This window comes from Triticum aestivum, chromosome 7B, assembly GCF_018294505.1.
Source record: "Triticum aestivum cultivar Chinese Spring chromosome 7B, IWGSC CS RefSeq v2.1, whole genome shotgun sequence".
NCBI classification, from domain to species: domain Eukaryota; kingdom Viridiplantae; phylum Streptophyta; class Magnoliopsida; order Poales; family Poaceae; genus Triticum; species Triticum aestivum.
In genome coordinates this window covers 378,585,873-378,602,489 of record NC_057813.1, presented here as the reverse complement: position 1 = coordinate 378,602,489, position 16,617 = coordinate 378,585,873, and the positions used below count along the sequence as shown (strand labels likewise).

Genomic DNA, 16,617 nt, shown 5'->3' with positions numbered 1-16,617 from the left:
ATTTGCTTTTATTTTCAGATCTATTATTCCAAAAACCCAAAAATACCTTGTTGCACTTTTTTGTTACTTATTTTATTTTGCATTTTATCGAGAACTATGTATCCAATCTACACAATTTGTATCTCGTCAACTTGACAATTTCTGGTGTCGTTACCCAAAAAAGGGATTGACAACCCCTTATAAGCGTTGGGCTGCAAGTATTTGTTCTTTGTGTGCAGGTACTGTTTACATAGTGTTGCTTGGTTCTCCTACTGGATTGATACCTTGGTTTCATAACTGAGGGAAATACCTACCGTAGCTGTGCTGCATCATCCCTTCCTCTTTGGGGAAATACCGACGTATCTGCAAGCGACATCAAAATGAATTTCTGGCGCCATTGTCGGGGAGACATCATCAACATTTATCAGGTTCCTAATCACAAATCTCATCTCCTTGCAATTTACATTATTTGCCATTTTCCTCTCGTTTTCATCTCCCCCACTTCACAAAAATTTGCCATTTTATTCGCTCTCTTTTTTGTACGCCTTTTTCTCGTCAGATCTCTTATTTGCTTGAACTTGTTATCATGAGTGACTTTGGTATGGCAGAAATAGATGATGGCCTAACTCCTAAAGTCAGATGATATGGCAATTTGGATGCTAAAACTTATGTTTTGGGGCAAGGGAACGTTATGGGAAAAAAACATATACAATAATTTTTCAATTGTGTTGGAAATTTGACTCTTGATGATGCTCCTATACTTAAAAGAACTACATCTTATGCGGAAGCTATTTCAGCACTAATTCTGAAACTTGAAAATAGATTTATCCGTACCCATCCTACCTTGCAGAGATTGTTTTATGAGCTACCCATTATAAATGATCCTAAAGCTAAAAAGTTAGCTACCCTTGTTCTTATGAATGAATTTGATTACATAGTACGGGAAGCTGGGGATTTTTTTTATTTTTATGGTATGAGCCGTGAAAACCGATGATAAGTGAGATCCTTTATAATAGTGATTATATGTTGAGACATTTGCTTGGAAATAATCATTTTTTATGAGAATCTTAAAAAGGAAATACCTATTTTAGATATAATCCAACAAGTTTTCAATGATGTTAATCAACAATATTCTTGGATTGTTGCCGGAAATAAAGGGGATACGTAGATGGGCAACTTGATAATGCTAAAATTTCTATGGATAATGTGTTTCAAGTTATTTTTGCAAAACCTCCTGACAAAAACACATCTGCGGAAAATAAGAAGAAAGGTGAAAATGCTTGAATCTATGCATTATGCCTAGCTAGGGGCATAAAATGATAGCGCTTGTTGGGAGGTAACCCAACGAATAAATTTTACTTTTTGCCCTTTTCCTTATTTTCTTGAGTGTTTGCACAATTATGCTACTGTTATGATTGTGTTTTTATGTTTTAATTAGTTTTGTGCCAAGTAAAGCCTTTGAGATCATGTTGGGTGGTAGTTGATTTGATCTTGTTGAAAAACAGAAACTTTTGCACCCAATAACAGAATTTTGTAAAATCACACAAGCGCCATAAAATCCTGATTTTTGTACACAAGATTGATATACAAATTGCCTACATTGTTCTAACTTTTCAAAAAAAAAATGGAGATACAGAAGTATTCTAAGTTTTCAGATTACTACAAACTGTTCTATTTTTTATAGATTCTGTTTTCTTTGCACTCTGTGCTTATTTTGATGAATCTATGGATTGTATTGGAGGGTATAAGCCACGGTAAAGTTAGAATACAGTAGATATAATGCAAAAATAAAATATGAGTGGGTTTGCAACAATACTTAGAGTAGTGATTTGCTTTGTTATACTAACGGATTTCACGAAGGTTTTGTTGAGTTTTGTGTGATTGAAGTTTTCAAGTCTTGGGTGAGATCACGATGGATGAAGGAATAAGGAGTGAAAAGAGCCTAAGATTGGGGATACCCATGGCACCCCAAGTTAATATTCAAGGAGAACGAATCAACTAAGCTTCGGGATGCCCCGGAAGGCATCCCCTCTTTCTACTAATGACCATTGACATTTTACTTGGAGCTATATTTTTATTCATCACATATCATGAGTTTTGCTTGGAGTGTCTTGTATTATATGAGTCTTTTCTTGTTTTTCTTTTTGTTTTGTGTCAAGTATCCTTGCTGAACACACCTATCTGAGAAAGCCAAAATTATGCTATGATTTTTTAGAATTGTTCTTCATGCTTCACTTTTTTTTGAGCTATGGAATTGCTCTAGTCCTTCACTTATATCTTTTTGAGCATGGTGTGCTTTAATATTTTTGAAGAAATTGCTCTCATGCTTCACATAGATTTATTTGAGATTTAGTAAATTTTTGAAGAAATTCTCTCATGCTTTCACTTACATTATTTTGAGAGACGAAATTTTTTATGCTCATGTTCTTCACTTAGATTTGTTTGAGCTTGTCAAAAGCAAATGCAATATATGAAACTAGTCCCAAAGTGATAGATATTCAAGAGGTATATAATAGAAATTTTCATGAAGATCATTGGACAAAACAAACTTGATTCTTTGTAATAGTTTTGAGATATGATGATAGTGATATGTGAGTCCTGTTGGTGAGTAAATATGCTTTATTAAGAATATTGGTGTTAAGGTTTGTGATTCCCTAAGCAAGCATGAAAGTCAATAGTTATGCAATGAAATTACATCCTACTTATGGTGCATTATTCGGTGTTAGTTATGCTTAATGCTCGCTTATGTGATTTTTCGTTTCTTGGTTGGTTGCTTCTCAATCTTTTTGCTAGCCTCTACTTGTACTAAGTAGAAATACTACTTGTGCATCCAAAATCTTTAAAACCAGTTTTGCCATATGAGTCCACCATACCTACCTATATGCAGTATTTCCGTGTCGTTCTAAGCAAATTTGTATGTGCCATATCTAATTTTCAAAATGAATTTCCTTTTTGTGTGCCCGTACCGCTCATGAAGTGGTAGGGGGTGGCCAATATTTTTCATGATAGATGTGTTATCTCAAGATGAGTGTTTATTCACTTGTCATTGCATGAGAGTACGGCGGTAATAGGGATGCCCAGTCCCAAAATGAAAAATAAATTTACTTTATGTTGTCAAATAATAAAAATCCTTTGAAAGTGTTGGTATGGAAGGCACCCGTGGATACGGCTAGCCATGGATTGTGAAAGAATGGTGGAAAAAGGAAAAAACTTCACTTTTTGTTTGGGAACCGCCTATGATGTATCTAGCATGGAAAGTGTTGGGAATTACTCGGTCATTTTCGTTGACGGTAAAAGTATGCCTCTCAAAAAAATTTATCTCCCAATTTTGCTTTGAGCTCTAGCACCTCTACAAATCCCTACTTCCCTCTGCGAAGGGCTTATCTATTTACTTTATGCAACTTATATTTTTCTTGAGTCTCCATCTTCTCTTATAAAGCACCAACTAAGGGGCACTATGATCGTACTTGAGCATTGGATGTAGCTAACATGCGAGTGTGTTTCATGAATGGATCAATGATTGAGCATGATGGGCTAGGGATAACTTTCTTTAGTGTTGATATTTTGCAAAGACATGGTTGCTTATTGATATGCTTGAGTATTGAAATCTTCATGACAAAACTATACTATTGCTTTGAACCATATAGAAGTCCAAATGTCCATGCTACAAAAGAAAAGAATATGTGATGAACATGTTAGGCAACATTCCACATCAAAAAAATTTGTTTTTATCATTTACCTTCTCGAGGACGAGTAGGAATTAAGTTTGGGTATGTTGATACGTCTCTAACGTATCTATAATTTTTGCTTGTTCCATGCTGTTATATTATCATTTTGGATGCTTTACAATCATTTTATAGCAACTTTATATTATTTTTTGTGACTAACCTATTGACATAGTGCCCAGTGCCAGTTGTTGTTTTTTGCTTTTTTTTTACTTTGCGGAATATCAGTACCAAACGGAGTCCAAACGCAGCAAAACTTTTTTGAGAAATTTTTTGGACCAGAAGACACAACATGGGCCAAGGAAGTACTAGAGGGGAGGCTCGAGGTGGGCACAACCCACCTGGGCGCGCCTAGGACCCCAGGCGCGCCCAGGGGGTTGTGCCCCCCCTCAGTGGCCTCCCGCACCGCCTCTTCGCCCCTATAAATCCCCAAATGTTTCAAAAACTCTAGGGGAGTCGACGAAACATAATTCTAGCCGCCGCAAGTTTCAGAACCACGAGATCCAATCTAGACACCATCACAGAGGGGTTCATCATCCTCATTGGTGCCTCTTAGATGATGCGTGAGTAGTTCATCATAGACCTACGGGTCCGTAGTCAGTAGCTAGATGGCTTCTTCTCTCTCTTTTGATTCTCAATACAATGGTCTCTTGGAGATCTATTTGATGTAACTCTTTTTGCGGTGTGTTTGTTGGGATCCGATGAACTTTGAGTTTATCATCAGATCTATATCCACGAATATTATTTGAGTCTTCTTTTGATCTCTTATATGCATGATTATTTATAGCCTCGTATTCCTTCTTTGAATATTTGGTTTAGTTAGGCCAACTAGATCGATTTTTCTTCCCATGGGAAGAGGTCCTTTGTGATGGGTTCGATCGTGCGGTGTTCTTTCCCGGTTACAGAAGGGGCAGCAAGACACACATGTATCGTTGCTATTAAGGATAGCAAGATGAGGGCTATTCTTACATGAATAGATCTTGTTTACATCATGTCATTGTTCTTATTGCATTACTCCATTTATTCATGAACTTAATACACTAGATGCATGCTGGATAGCGGGTCAATGTGTGGAGTAATAGTAGTAGATGCAGGTAGGAGTCGGTCTACTAAATTTGGACGTGATGCCTATGTATTGATCATTGCCTTGGATATCATCATAATTATTCGATCTTCTATCAATTGATCAATAGTAATTTGTTTAGCCACCATATGTTATTTCTTGAGAGAAGCCACTAGTGAAATCTACGGCCCTCGGGTCTATTCTTTATCATATTTGCTTTGAGATCTATTTTTATTTGTTTTATTTTCAGATCTATTATTTCCAAAACCCAAAAATACTTTGCTGCACTTTTTTTACTTATTTTATTTTGCTTTTTATCAAGATCTATTTATCCAATCTACACAATTTCTATCCAGCCAACTTGACAATTTCTAGCGTCATTGCCCGAAAAAGGGATTGACAACCCCTTATAAGTGTCGGGTTGCAAGTATTTATTCTTTGTGTGCAGATACTGTTTACATAGTGTTGCTTGGTTCTCCTACTGGATTGATACCTTGGTTTCATAACTGAGGGAAATACCTACTCTAGCTGTGCATCATCCCTTCCTCTTTGAGAAAGTACCGACGTAGCTTCAAGCGAGATCAATCCTCTAGGTGCTTGAGGTGGGAGGTACATTGATTCGGTCAGTGCTGGAGTCATGGTCGTGCGATGGAAGATCTTAGCGTTGGTCATGACGGATTCTAGATGCCTTGTACCTCGTCTCTTCGCCTTCTTGGCTGGAGTTCGAGCTAGCAGAGTGGTGTGGTGTGTTGTACGATCCCTCTCTACTCTTCCCACACCTTGTGTGGTGCCCTCCCTTTTCTCTTGTAAGCGAATGTTGTTTCTCTCCTACCTGGCAATGAAATGATGTGCAAGCGTTGCATATTCACGAAAAAAAGAGATGATCGAAGGTGGACACCAGGGGCAGCTCCGGATCTGCAAAGTCATCGCTCCCGCGCCGGTGCAGCGCGGACACCAAAGCTATCCACGCGCAGCTTCACCAGGGCAGCGCAGTCCGCTCCGGCCCTGTGTCGTCCCCTTCCCGACCGGGCGCTGCTCCCCGCGGGTAGCGGTGGGTGCTAGTGCCTGCTCCACCGGCCTGCATGCGCACTCCGGAATAGGAGGCATGCAATGCCAGTTGTGAAAGGCTGCATGCAGGGAGATTGAAGCGATGGAGCAGTCTGTGCGGCGTCGACGTGGGCCGTCGGCGCAGCCCGACGAAGACAAGCGGCTCCTTGTTTGGGTCAACCATCGGTCGATGGCGATGGCAGAGACGGACGCTCGCCCCCTACGGCGAAAGAATGTGAAGGCGCCGTCTTGCCATTGAGCAGTCGGAGCGCGAGGCTATTTCTTTTGCCAGATTTTCCACTAGTGGAATATTTTTTGTGTGAAACATTAACAATTTTTTTGTGTGAAACATTTGGCAACATAAGCTATTAAAACATTTTTTGTGTGAAACATTGACAAATTATTTTTCATTCTTTTTGATTTTACTGTTCATCCGAGTTCACATCACATGAGCTCGGGATAAGAATATCACTTTCGACCAAATGTTAGAGTACGTAATGGGCCTAATGGGCCCATTAGTCTTAGCGTTAATTAGAGATAAGGGTGCTTAGGGGTCAAGTAAGCCTTGCTTGGGAGTCAAGTAAACATCTCTATATAAAGAGAGGAGATGTATCAATCTAATCAAGTAAGAATTAAGAAGGAAATCCCTTCCCTCTTGCCCGGCCGTGGGCAAAAAGGCCCCCGGCCGGCCCTCTCGCGCCCTCCTTCTAGCAGCGCCATAACAATTTGGTATCAGCTAGCTTTGGTTCGATCATGTCTTCACTGCCACCAAGCCCGTCTCTTCCGCTGCCGGTCACCTTGTCACCTCCGGCGACCACCACGGACGTCGCCCCGCTCCTGCCCGCGCCGGGGTCCTCCATCGCGCCCGCCCCCGCCGTCCTCACCTGGGAGGAGGTGTCCGAGGTGCTGCGGGACCTAACCCAGGCGGTCCAGGAGATCCACCTGTTCTTGGCCGGGTCCTACGGGCCACACCCGGCTGCGACGCCCATCGCCGCCTCCGCACCGCCGTGGCAGCCGCCGCACCAGACGTCCTTCCCCGCGCTCGCCGGGCCGCTGCAACTGCCATCCATCGCCACCATCGCCCAGCCCTGGCTGCAGTGGCAGTCGTCGCTCCTGGCGGCCTCCGCAGCAGCCGCTGCAGCTGCAGCAGCCACCGCTGGTCAACTCCGCCGTCCAGTATGGGATGCCCTACGATGGGAGTGCGACGACCTCATTCCCATCAGCGCCGCCGCCATCCCAGGGCGTCCACATCCAGCAGATCAAGTCCCCACCGTCGCTGTCACCGCTTCCGTCTTGGATCGCTACCCGCCACGTGTCGGCGGCGGCGAGGCTGCAGGCTGCTGCACGCGGCCTCCTAGCGCGTCGGCGTGTGCGGGAGATGCGTGGTTTGCAGTTGCCACTCCTCCAAGGTGCCCTTCGCTGCGCAAAGGACCTCAATCTCGTCAGCTGCGTCGGGGATCTTGGGCATGCAGTTTCCCCCGCGGGCGGCAGGCATGCTGTTTTCCCCGCGGGCAGCGACCTCAAAGTCTGCGACATTGGCGGTTGGGGGGCGCATCCCTCCTCGTCATTCTCCATCGCAAGCCCTCCACTCTTCCCTGTGCCGTGCAGACCAACAGCCATCCAGCGGGGAGAAGGCAGGGTGTCACCGATAGGAGCGCACCGCGTAGCATCACTGCTTTCCGCCGCCGACCGCCGCGAGGGCGCCTCTACTGGTCGCTCTTGCAACCACTTCCAGGTGGCCATACACATGCACTCCTTTGGTCAAGGTGGTGTCCATGGGATCCAGGTGGCTGTACACGTGCACGTCCAACGTGCGGATGGTGTCCACTTTTTGTTGAGGGGTCCAAAATAAAGCGTCCCAGTCCATTTCAGGTTGAGAGTCATAAAACAAGCTGAGATGTAAAAGGCTTGTTTTTAGGTGTTAGATTTGTGTTGCGTCGAGTCATGGTTATAACTTGGTTAGGCTGCAGCTCGAGGACAAGCTGCATGTCTAGGTGGGGTGTAATGTTAGAGTACGTAATGGGCCTAATGGGCCCATTAGTCTTAGCGTTAATTAAAGATAAGGGTTGCTTGCTTAGGGGTCAAGTAAGCCTTGCTTGGGAGTCAAGTAAACCTCTCTATATAAAGAGAGGAGATGTATCAATCTAATCAAGCAAGAATTAAGAAGGAAATCCCTTCCCTCTGGCCCGGCCGTGGGCAAAAAGGCCCCCGGCCGGCCCTCTCGCGCCCTCCTTCTAGCAGCGCCATAACACCAAACAATGTTTAGAGAAACAATTCCTTATTTGACGCTATTTCAAATTATATTTTCTTATTTGACACTGAAAAACTTTTTCTTCTATAGTATCTAACAAGGAGTCTAAATTTTATGCCCTTTATGACATTTTCGTCCATTTTGTATCTAAATGACACCTGAAAAGACCCTTTCACCCCTCAGGTGGTATGTGTACGTAGGGCAGTAGCACACACAACATCAGTGCAGGCCAATAGCACACACACGCAGCGGCAGTACACACAACCTCAGTGCAGGTCAGTAGCACACACACGCACGCAGCAAGACAGGCAGCATCACACACACAGCATCAGTAGCACACATGCGCGTGCACAAACTACCATATGAGAGACAAAAGAGTCTTTTCAGGTGTCATCTAGGGTCATAAAATGCATAAAATTTAGAGTCGTTGTTAGATAGGGAAGAAATTATTTGTCTTTATCAAATAGGGCATAAAATTTAAACACGGTGTTAAATAAGGAATTCTCCTATGTTTAGATGACCTTGAAATAATGCTGTAATCAGTTCTGATGTAGCTTTTCATCGCACTCCGGGTTCCACGAGGGATTTGGAGCAAGTTTTTACCAGCGTCACAGCCAGATAGAGAATGCAATGCAACATCTCAATTTCTCGGGCTAAAAGGTAAATTTAGTTAATATGTACAGAAAGATGTTGTTTTCTCTTGACCACTATGTATCATTTTTACAGCAGGGCCCGGAACTATGATAATCCACAACTACCTGAGGCCGTCGTCCATCGTCATAAAAACAAATTCAACTTTTACACATCGCCTGAACTGGCATATTATCCTCAACCAATGAAGGCATCCTTTTGATGGGAGGTGTATACATCTCCTCTAGTATGGGATTCAGGGATATCTGCAAAAGAGAAGACCATTATTCGGTATTTTTTGCGTGATAAAGCTTCGTTCAACATCAGAAACATTTTCAGATACATCCTAGAACTGTAACATAGGTTGCAATTTGATTACAGTAGAATGATCCTATTATAATTTTATTTATTTATCTGTTAATGTAAAAATATTCTAACAAAAGCAGTGGCTAATTAGCACATCGAGTCTGCTGCACTTACCAATTATCGCTGTTACCAGCATCTTCTTTGTGAAAGTTTCCGTTAGTGTTTTCTGAGCTAGGCGACGGCTGCATTGAGTTGCCTGGGTTCTGTAGCAGTTGGGAAAAACTCCGCCATAATCTTGAAGGCAGAATTGGAGCAATTTCCTGCTGCTCTTCAGATGGCACTTCATACACACCAGCTGATCCCGGACTCAACTCAGAGAACCTTACAGCTCCAAGAAGTCTCTCGGGGAGCTCTGATTCAGCTTGACTCTCAATAACAAATGCTAAATCTATAGTCAGTGTCGCCACGTAACCAAATGCCAGATGAACAATTGCATTTGCAACTATGGAAGACCCAATATCCACATCAACTTCGATGAAGTTTGATCCCTCGACATACTTGCACGAAAGTGCTCTGCCAAGTATGCAGATGGCTTGTTCACCCACAGCTTTTCGGACAATCCAGGGACCCTTAACTATGTTTGCTATCAGTTTAAGCCTGGATTTACGGAGAGCATCATCCCCTTTAAGGAATTGATCCATCAGCGAGCCCTCGGGTGCAGGTTCCAGTGAGACAAAGTAAAATATCGCGCTGTAGTTCTCCTTGCTGGGAAGTTGCAAGTTGAAGGCCCAGACAAAAGGTTTATTGCCGTGAGAAACCTCCTCATCGATGGCTTTCCTCACACGATGGTTCCTGTTTTTCAGGACCTCACAGATTTTTACTGGGCCTTTGATCCAATCAACTCCAAGAGGCTTCAGAAGATACTCCCCACCAGGTATTTTTGCCTTGGTTGCAAAATATTCTGGGCCTCTGACCATAAAAGTGTCACCAGGAGGAGTAGCCCAACCATTAGGACAGTTTTCGGGCGGTAGACAAGGAACTGCTCCTCCTGACTTGACATTCTGTATCCATTGGTGCTCAGCCTCACCATCAGAACAAGCCATCTACAAGGAATGCTAATCTTAGTCCGCGGAGGAATAGAACATGCTTTAATATAAAAAAAGGTATAAAGAGTCCTTCATATAAAATGTAACCACCAAGCAGAGAAATGTTAATGTTTACTTTAGTAGCTCTGCAAAAGGTGAAAACAACAAATGACTTAACTTTTCGGAAAGTTATAAGCATCTATCGCCTAAACATGACATTAGTATTTGCAAATAATCATTCACTATTTATGTGTCATCAAATCCTTCGCAGCCGTGATCTATTTTATAAGAAACAAATGAACCAGGGAGTGAAAAGTGATCAAATGGTTAACAGTCACATATCTGAGACCCATGCATTGATGCCAGATGCACTTCAAGAAGTGAGCGGCACCGCAGTTACAGATTGTGGATTTTAGCAACAACACAGAAACAAACTACACATATATACAATTCAAACTTGAAACTGTAAAAAATAAGGGTATCCAGTAGCAATTGCAGAAGACGCAGCAGCTCTCACAATGGTTGCATTTTGGTAAAGAAGGAACTGCATTACGATATATACTACACCAGCCCTGGTACTCCTCAGAATCATTCGTCCCAACTCTTGGACCGAGGCACGCACACCTGTCAACATCGCCATCTAAGAAAATCCCGCCCCCGCGTCGCCCCGGGCGACTCGGGGGAATCCTAGCGCCGCCACCGCCAGGTCTCCTCGCCCCCTCCCTCGCTTCGCCTCCGCTGGAGGGGCCGCCGGCGAAGTCCGCGTGCGCCCCAGGGAAGGTGGCGGCAGGGCGTTTCCCCTCTCCGCGGCGTTGCGCGCGCATGCGCTGCCTGCATCGCCTCAGGCGCGGGCGAGATGCAGGGCCACGGGAGTGGCTTCAGCGCGGGGAGAGGCCGGATCCTGGCAGGGTTTGGCCGGATCTAGCTTCTCCGCCCTCGATGGGGCTTGGTGGCTTCGTTCCGGCGGCCAGCGAGGGCTGGATCCCGGGGCGGCGGCCCCGGACGGCGGAGGATGTGTCGGCGGCTGTGGACTCGCGACGGGCGACGTGGCGGCCGCGGTGGTGGACGATCCGTGCACAAGACACTTGATGGAGGCCATTGAAACAAATCTGGGTGAAGACCTGCTCGCGGCTGCTGCCGAGGCCGGCGATGGCGGCACTATTCGGTGTCGTTCCCTTGTTGAAGGCATCGCTGTTGAGAAGTTCCAGGCCACTATCTGCTACCTCCGGGGGAAACCCTAGATCAGTAGATCGGATGACGGCGGCAATATTGTGTCGTTTCCCTCTTGTGGCGTCATTCTTGGAGGTGCACACGGGCTCGAGGGACCAGTGGACGGAATATCTGGTGGAGCGGTGATTCATCCTACACATTAATGGTGGCGTATTTCGGCGGCGTGGCGCAGTGGAGACTCGGCGCCCGATGTGTGGCGAGGGACTCGCGCAGGAGGGTGACGTTATCAGGCGTCGTGGTGGCGTCGATGGCAGAGAGGCCGGGCAAGGTGGTGCAGCAGTACAACACTGAAGATGGATTGGTGGCAGGTGGCTGCGACGGCCTCATACCCGACAGGCGTCCAGGTTGAGGAGTGCGCCGGACTGGTAGGTGCCCCATACCCGGCAGGCGTCCCGGTTGGGACCTCAGGTCTTAGATGTTTAGGTTTGGCTGCGATGTCTGTTTGGTATTAGGCCCAGACTATCAGCGCCCCTTCATCAATTGGATAGGAGTAGCGACAGTTGTTGCTTAGACGGTGGCTTTAGTCTTACTGTTGTATGACTTTGTAAGGTCTTGTGATAATAATTAATAAAGTGGCCGTATGCATCGCCCAGATGCAGAGGCCGGGGGTCATCCTCCTTTTCTAAAAAAAAGCCATGGTACTCCTGTAGCATTCTACTACTCTTATGCAATCCAAGCCTGAAGTATTAAGACAACCAGATAAGAGATATCCAAATCGACAACTTGCATTGCATCAATTAGGTTGTATCAATATCCACCCCTAACTAGCTAAAATTTTATATCTTTCTCAATTAACACTTCCATTGCTGCAATCTACCAAAGTACAAACCCTGCGAGCCGTGGTTCTCCAATTGTAGCAAAGAGAATCGCCTGTGTGGCGCAATCGAATCAGATCAACATCTAGAAATAGCAGGTAAAGAATCTTCTTCTTTTTCTTCGTGTAGTTACACAAACAAAGCTCTCCCGGTGCTAAACAGCTAAAGAAAATCCAAGCCCAGCTCAGCTTCTCCATCAGCAAGAACGACTTCACACTCCACAGTCAACTCGAGACCAAAAGGGGGTTAGCCCTTCTTCTGTCTTATCAGGTTCCTGAATTCAGACGGATTCATCTCCGCCGATCCACAAGCATCACTACTCCCCACAAAATTTCTCGGATTTTCTAGAATTAGGGTGCTAAAGCCAACGAAAAAGCAAAAGGATCGGAGGGGCAATAAGCTCACCGAGAGGATCTTGTACTTGCTTAGTCCCTAGAACCGGGACCACGGAAGATGCAGCAGCAGCAGCTCCCTGTTCCTTTGGGATGGGATGGATGGATCGTGCTCGGAAGGGAAAGCGAGGATTCGCGTGTGGCAATTTGGAATTTCTTGCGTGGGGGTTTGGAATTTGTTGGGCTTGCTTGGCTTGTCGTCCGGGAAAATAAAGATGGGAAAGGCACCGATGATGTGACCACTGAATATACCTGATCATTATGGTTCAGCTTCAGATTATAATTGGAAATTAAAAATACTGAATATTCGTTAGTGGATTACTGCCCCGGCACTCTACAAGCACTAGCTAAATGTCCGTGAGTTGCCGCCGACTAAAAAAATTGCATAACTCTACTCTGTTACTATCGATTGCGATTGTGATTCAATATTCATGACTACAGTGATGTGAACGCTTTTTACGGACGGAAATTGGCAAACGCTACACATTTTGAAAAATTGAAAAATTCCGAACAAAAATCCCGCGTGTATATCCAGACATTTTATGTGCGTGCACAAAATTTTCGGTGAAAAATAAGGTTTTTTGTGGCTCGGGTAAAAAAGACAATTTTTGATGTTTCATTACAACTATTCATTTTGCATTTCTTATCTTTTTTACACAAGCCACAAAAAAAATTGTTTTTCACCGAAACTCTGTGCATGCACGTAGAATGTCCGGATATACCCATGAAATTTTTGTTCTGAATTTTTCAACTTTTTAAAATGTGTATTTAGACAATGGATGCATATACACCTAGGAGCCAAAACACCGTGCCACGCTTTTACGGAAGAGTATTAAATAAAAGAGGTTAGACAAAAACATTATACTATTTTAACTAGTACATATTCATCGACGGGCCAGACTGTCCAATGTTACATCACATCAAATTAACATATTTACTAATTAATTTTAATCATCTCCACAACACCTTAATAGCAATCATTGCACCTTCATTCGAAAACAAATCATCACACCAGTCATAATTTTCACAACAACTTAATTACGAATCATTGCATCTTAATTACAACTTCATTAGAAAACAAATCGTCAAATCGTATATCACATAACTAAAAAAACCTTAGCCAAAAATCACGTGTCACACACGTCACACCACTGTACCTCCTTGTCGATGTCAAAAGCGGCACACCTTGGGTAGGGGGGCCCGAGCTGTGAGATCGGATCGATGGGTAACAAGAGGCAAGGAACACGATGTTTTTACCCAGGTTCGGGCCCTCTTGAGGAGGTAAAACCCTACGTCCTGCTCTTGTTTATATTGTGGATGTATCAAATTACAGAGTTGATCTACCTTAAGATCGTAAGTTGTGGACTAAACCCTAAGGGTAATGGTGATGGTGATCAATATATCTATACAGATTAAACCGTTCGATTTTATATAGGCACCCGGGGTATCTAGGGTTACACATGGTCGGCTGCCATCTAGGGGTTCCATGCCGATTCTAATAGATATACTTGGAGTACATGCCAAGTCCTCGGTGAAGTCTGGTATGCTTACGCCACAGGTTAGAGGCCTCCGGAGTCCTTTCTCATCAGCGGGCTATCAATCCGGTCCATGGACTAGATCGGCTAGGTCGGGACCCCCTAGTCCAGGACACCGTCAATAGCCCCCCGAACTTGTCTTCAAATCCAAGGATGGCAATCTTCTTCGCATAAATGTCTTCGGCTTAGCAGGTAAGTTCCTCTCAACGCCCCAGGCTAAGCATCCATACAGAGCTTGTAGATCCCCTACCGGTCGATAGTGCCCTTCTAACAGGGGATAAGGCCAGCCGCCATGTGCCACCTAAGCACATCTTCATTTGTCCGAAGTGTGTGGTTTGCTTAGTCTCAAAGACTAGAAGCGCAGGTGTGTCCGGCAGTCAATTACTGAGAACTTCTCCTAAGCATCACCGCTCATGACATCATACATGTCAGTTATTGCTTATTCGAATCTCGGTTCGAGGTAACCCTCTTATTGGCACGTCTTATGAAAACATTGACCGTGCCCCGCATTTTAGGGGGTATCATCAATCAACTGTTCCACCCAATGCGGCCATGTAAGTGCATCTAGTGCCACCCCTAGTTGGTTTTGGAGTATTGACGACAAACTTGGTTGAGGGACTAATGTGTTTGTGAGAATTGCAGGATAACACAGGTAGTAGTCCCTCATTGATTTAGTTTTCCTACCAGAGATGACCCCTAAAAATATGTGAAGACATTGAAGACAATGGTGGTCTGTGAAGATATTCACAATGAAGATTATGACTCGAGAAGACATTCACGTGAAGACTATGGAATGCAAAGACATGGTTGTTTCGTAGTTTCCTTTTCTTCATTGTTGAGTCATAGGAACCACCGTACTGTTAAGTGGGGTCCAAGTGAACAAAGTCAGAGTGACTGATGTGATGCTCAACCAAATCCTATGTCTTCGAGCGAAGACAATGAGAGCAAATCTTATCCAGAGCTGGATGAGTCAGCTTTACTTGTAGCCCAAGTCTAGCTACCGCGTGTGTTTGAAATCTGACCGTTGGACATGTGTCAGTTCCTTAGTGACCCAGGGTCATTTCGGACAAATCAGGTCGGGTTGCCTCCTGGCTATAAATAGCCCACCCCCTACACCATAAATTGGTGGCTTCTCAGAGTTAGTGCACGGCTTTTGTCGTTTGAGAGCAACCCACCTTCGAAGCATTTGAGAGAGAGAGAGATCCTTGTGAGGACAAAGCCCAAAACACCCAGAGCCAAAGAGTGTTAGGCATCACTGAAGTCTTTCTGTCCGCGTGATCTGAAGACTTATTACACTTGAGGACTGTGAATCCTCCAGCCAGTTAGGCGTCGCGTTCTGAGCATCCAAGAGTCATTGTGGATTGCCGATGAACAAAGTCTGTGAAGGTTTGGAAGTCTACCTTGAAGACTTACCAGAGTGATTGGGCGAGGACTAAGTGTCCTTAGCTCAAGGGGAATAACGTGAAGACGCGGTCTTCTGAGTTAAATCTCAGCCTCCCTAACCAGACGTACAGTTGTCACAGCAACTGGAACTGGTCCAACAAATCCCTGTCCTCACCAAGCTACTGGTTCTATCTCTTACCTCTCTTTACTTATAGTTTGTCTTCGTGAAGTCATTGCCTGCTTGTTTGATCTGATTGACTTCACTATGTGATGACTATTGTTTTTTGGCTTCATACTATCTTCCATCCCGATCCATACTACCTAGCTGCTAATAGTCTTCGTGCTTTCACTCATTGCTTACTTGACTATGGCTTGTCTACTGTAGTCTACCTTCCGTTGCATATCAATAAGTTCATTTCTATTGTCTGTCTTCAAAGCCTCCGTGTTTTGAAGACTTTCATAAAAATTGCCTATTCACCCCCCTCTAGTCGATATCTCGCACTTTCAATTGGTATCAGAGCAAGGTGCTCCCTTGTTCTGTGTGATTCGGTTTAACCGCCTGGAGTTCTAGCTATGTCGACTGCAGGGATAATCAAAAATCCGTTGCGTGCCCTATCTTCGATGGCACTGATTACCCCTACTGGAAGAATAACATGCGAATGCATCTTGAAGCCATTGATGTCGACCTCTGGTATGTCGTCAAGAACGGCGTTCCCAAGGCCGGTGAAGGTGTCACCCCTGCCGATGTCAAGAGGTTCATTCAACTGGATTCTACTGCCAAGAACATCATATGTGGTCATCTGACCAAAGGACAGTATGGTCGTGTGAGTGCTCTGGAAACTACGAAGCTAGTCTGGGACTGGCTCTCCAGGGTCAACGAAGGCGTCTCAACCCAGAGAGACTCAAGGATCAGTGTTCTTCGCAACCTCTTCAACCGCTTCAAGAGAAATGACAATGAGAATGTCTATCTCACATTTGATCGTCTCACTGACATCACAAATGAGCTTCATGCACTCGGCACCACTGAGATCACCAAGCATGAAATCGTCAAGACACTTCTGAGATCGCTTGACAGCTCTTTCGACACCCTGGCCCTTATGATTCAAGAACGTCCTGACTTCAAGACTCTCGATCCGTCTGACATACTCGAGAGGCTCAACACACATGAGTTCTAGT

At 44.6% G+C, this 16,617-nt stretch overlaps 1 protein-coding gene across 1 annotated transcript; it reads right to left on the bottom strand.

The window, feature by feature from the left end:
- Positions 1-8,686: 8,686 nt before the first annotated feature.
- Positions 8,687-12,823, bottom strand: LOC123160592 (protein ENHANCED DISEASE RESISTANCE 2). Its single transcript, XM_044578395.1, has 3 exons — positions 12,537-12,823; positions 9,176-10,104; positions 8,687-8,961 (listed from the first exon to the last, which is right to left on the bottom strand). Coding segments are annotated over exons 2-3 (930 nt in total). The 5' UTR covers positions 12,537-12,823; the 3' UTR covers positions 8,687-8,960.
- Between the last annotated feature and the right edge of the window lie 3,794 nt (positions 12,824-16,617).

What these genes read in the sequence shown, in the direction of transcription:
- LOC123160592 (XM_044578395.1), bottom strand. Translation starts at nt 10,104, where the DNA reads ATGGCTTGTTCTGATGGTGAGGCTGAGCACCAATGGATACAGAATGTC.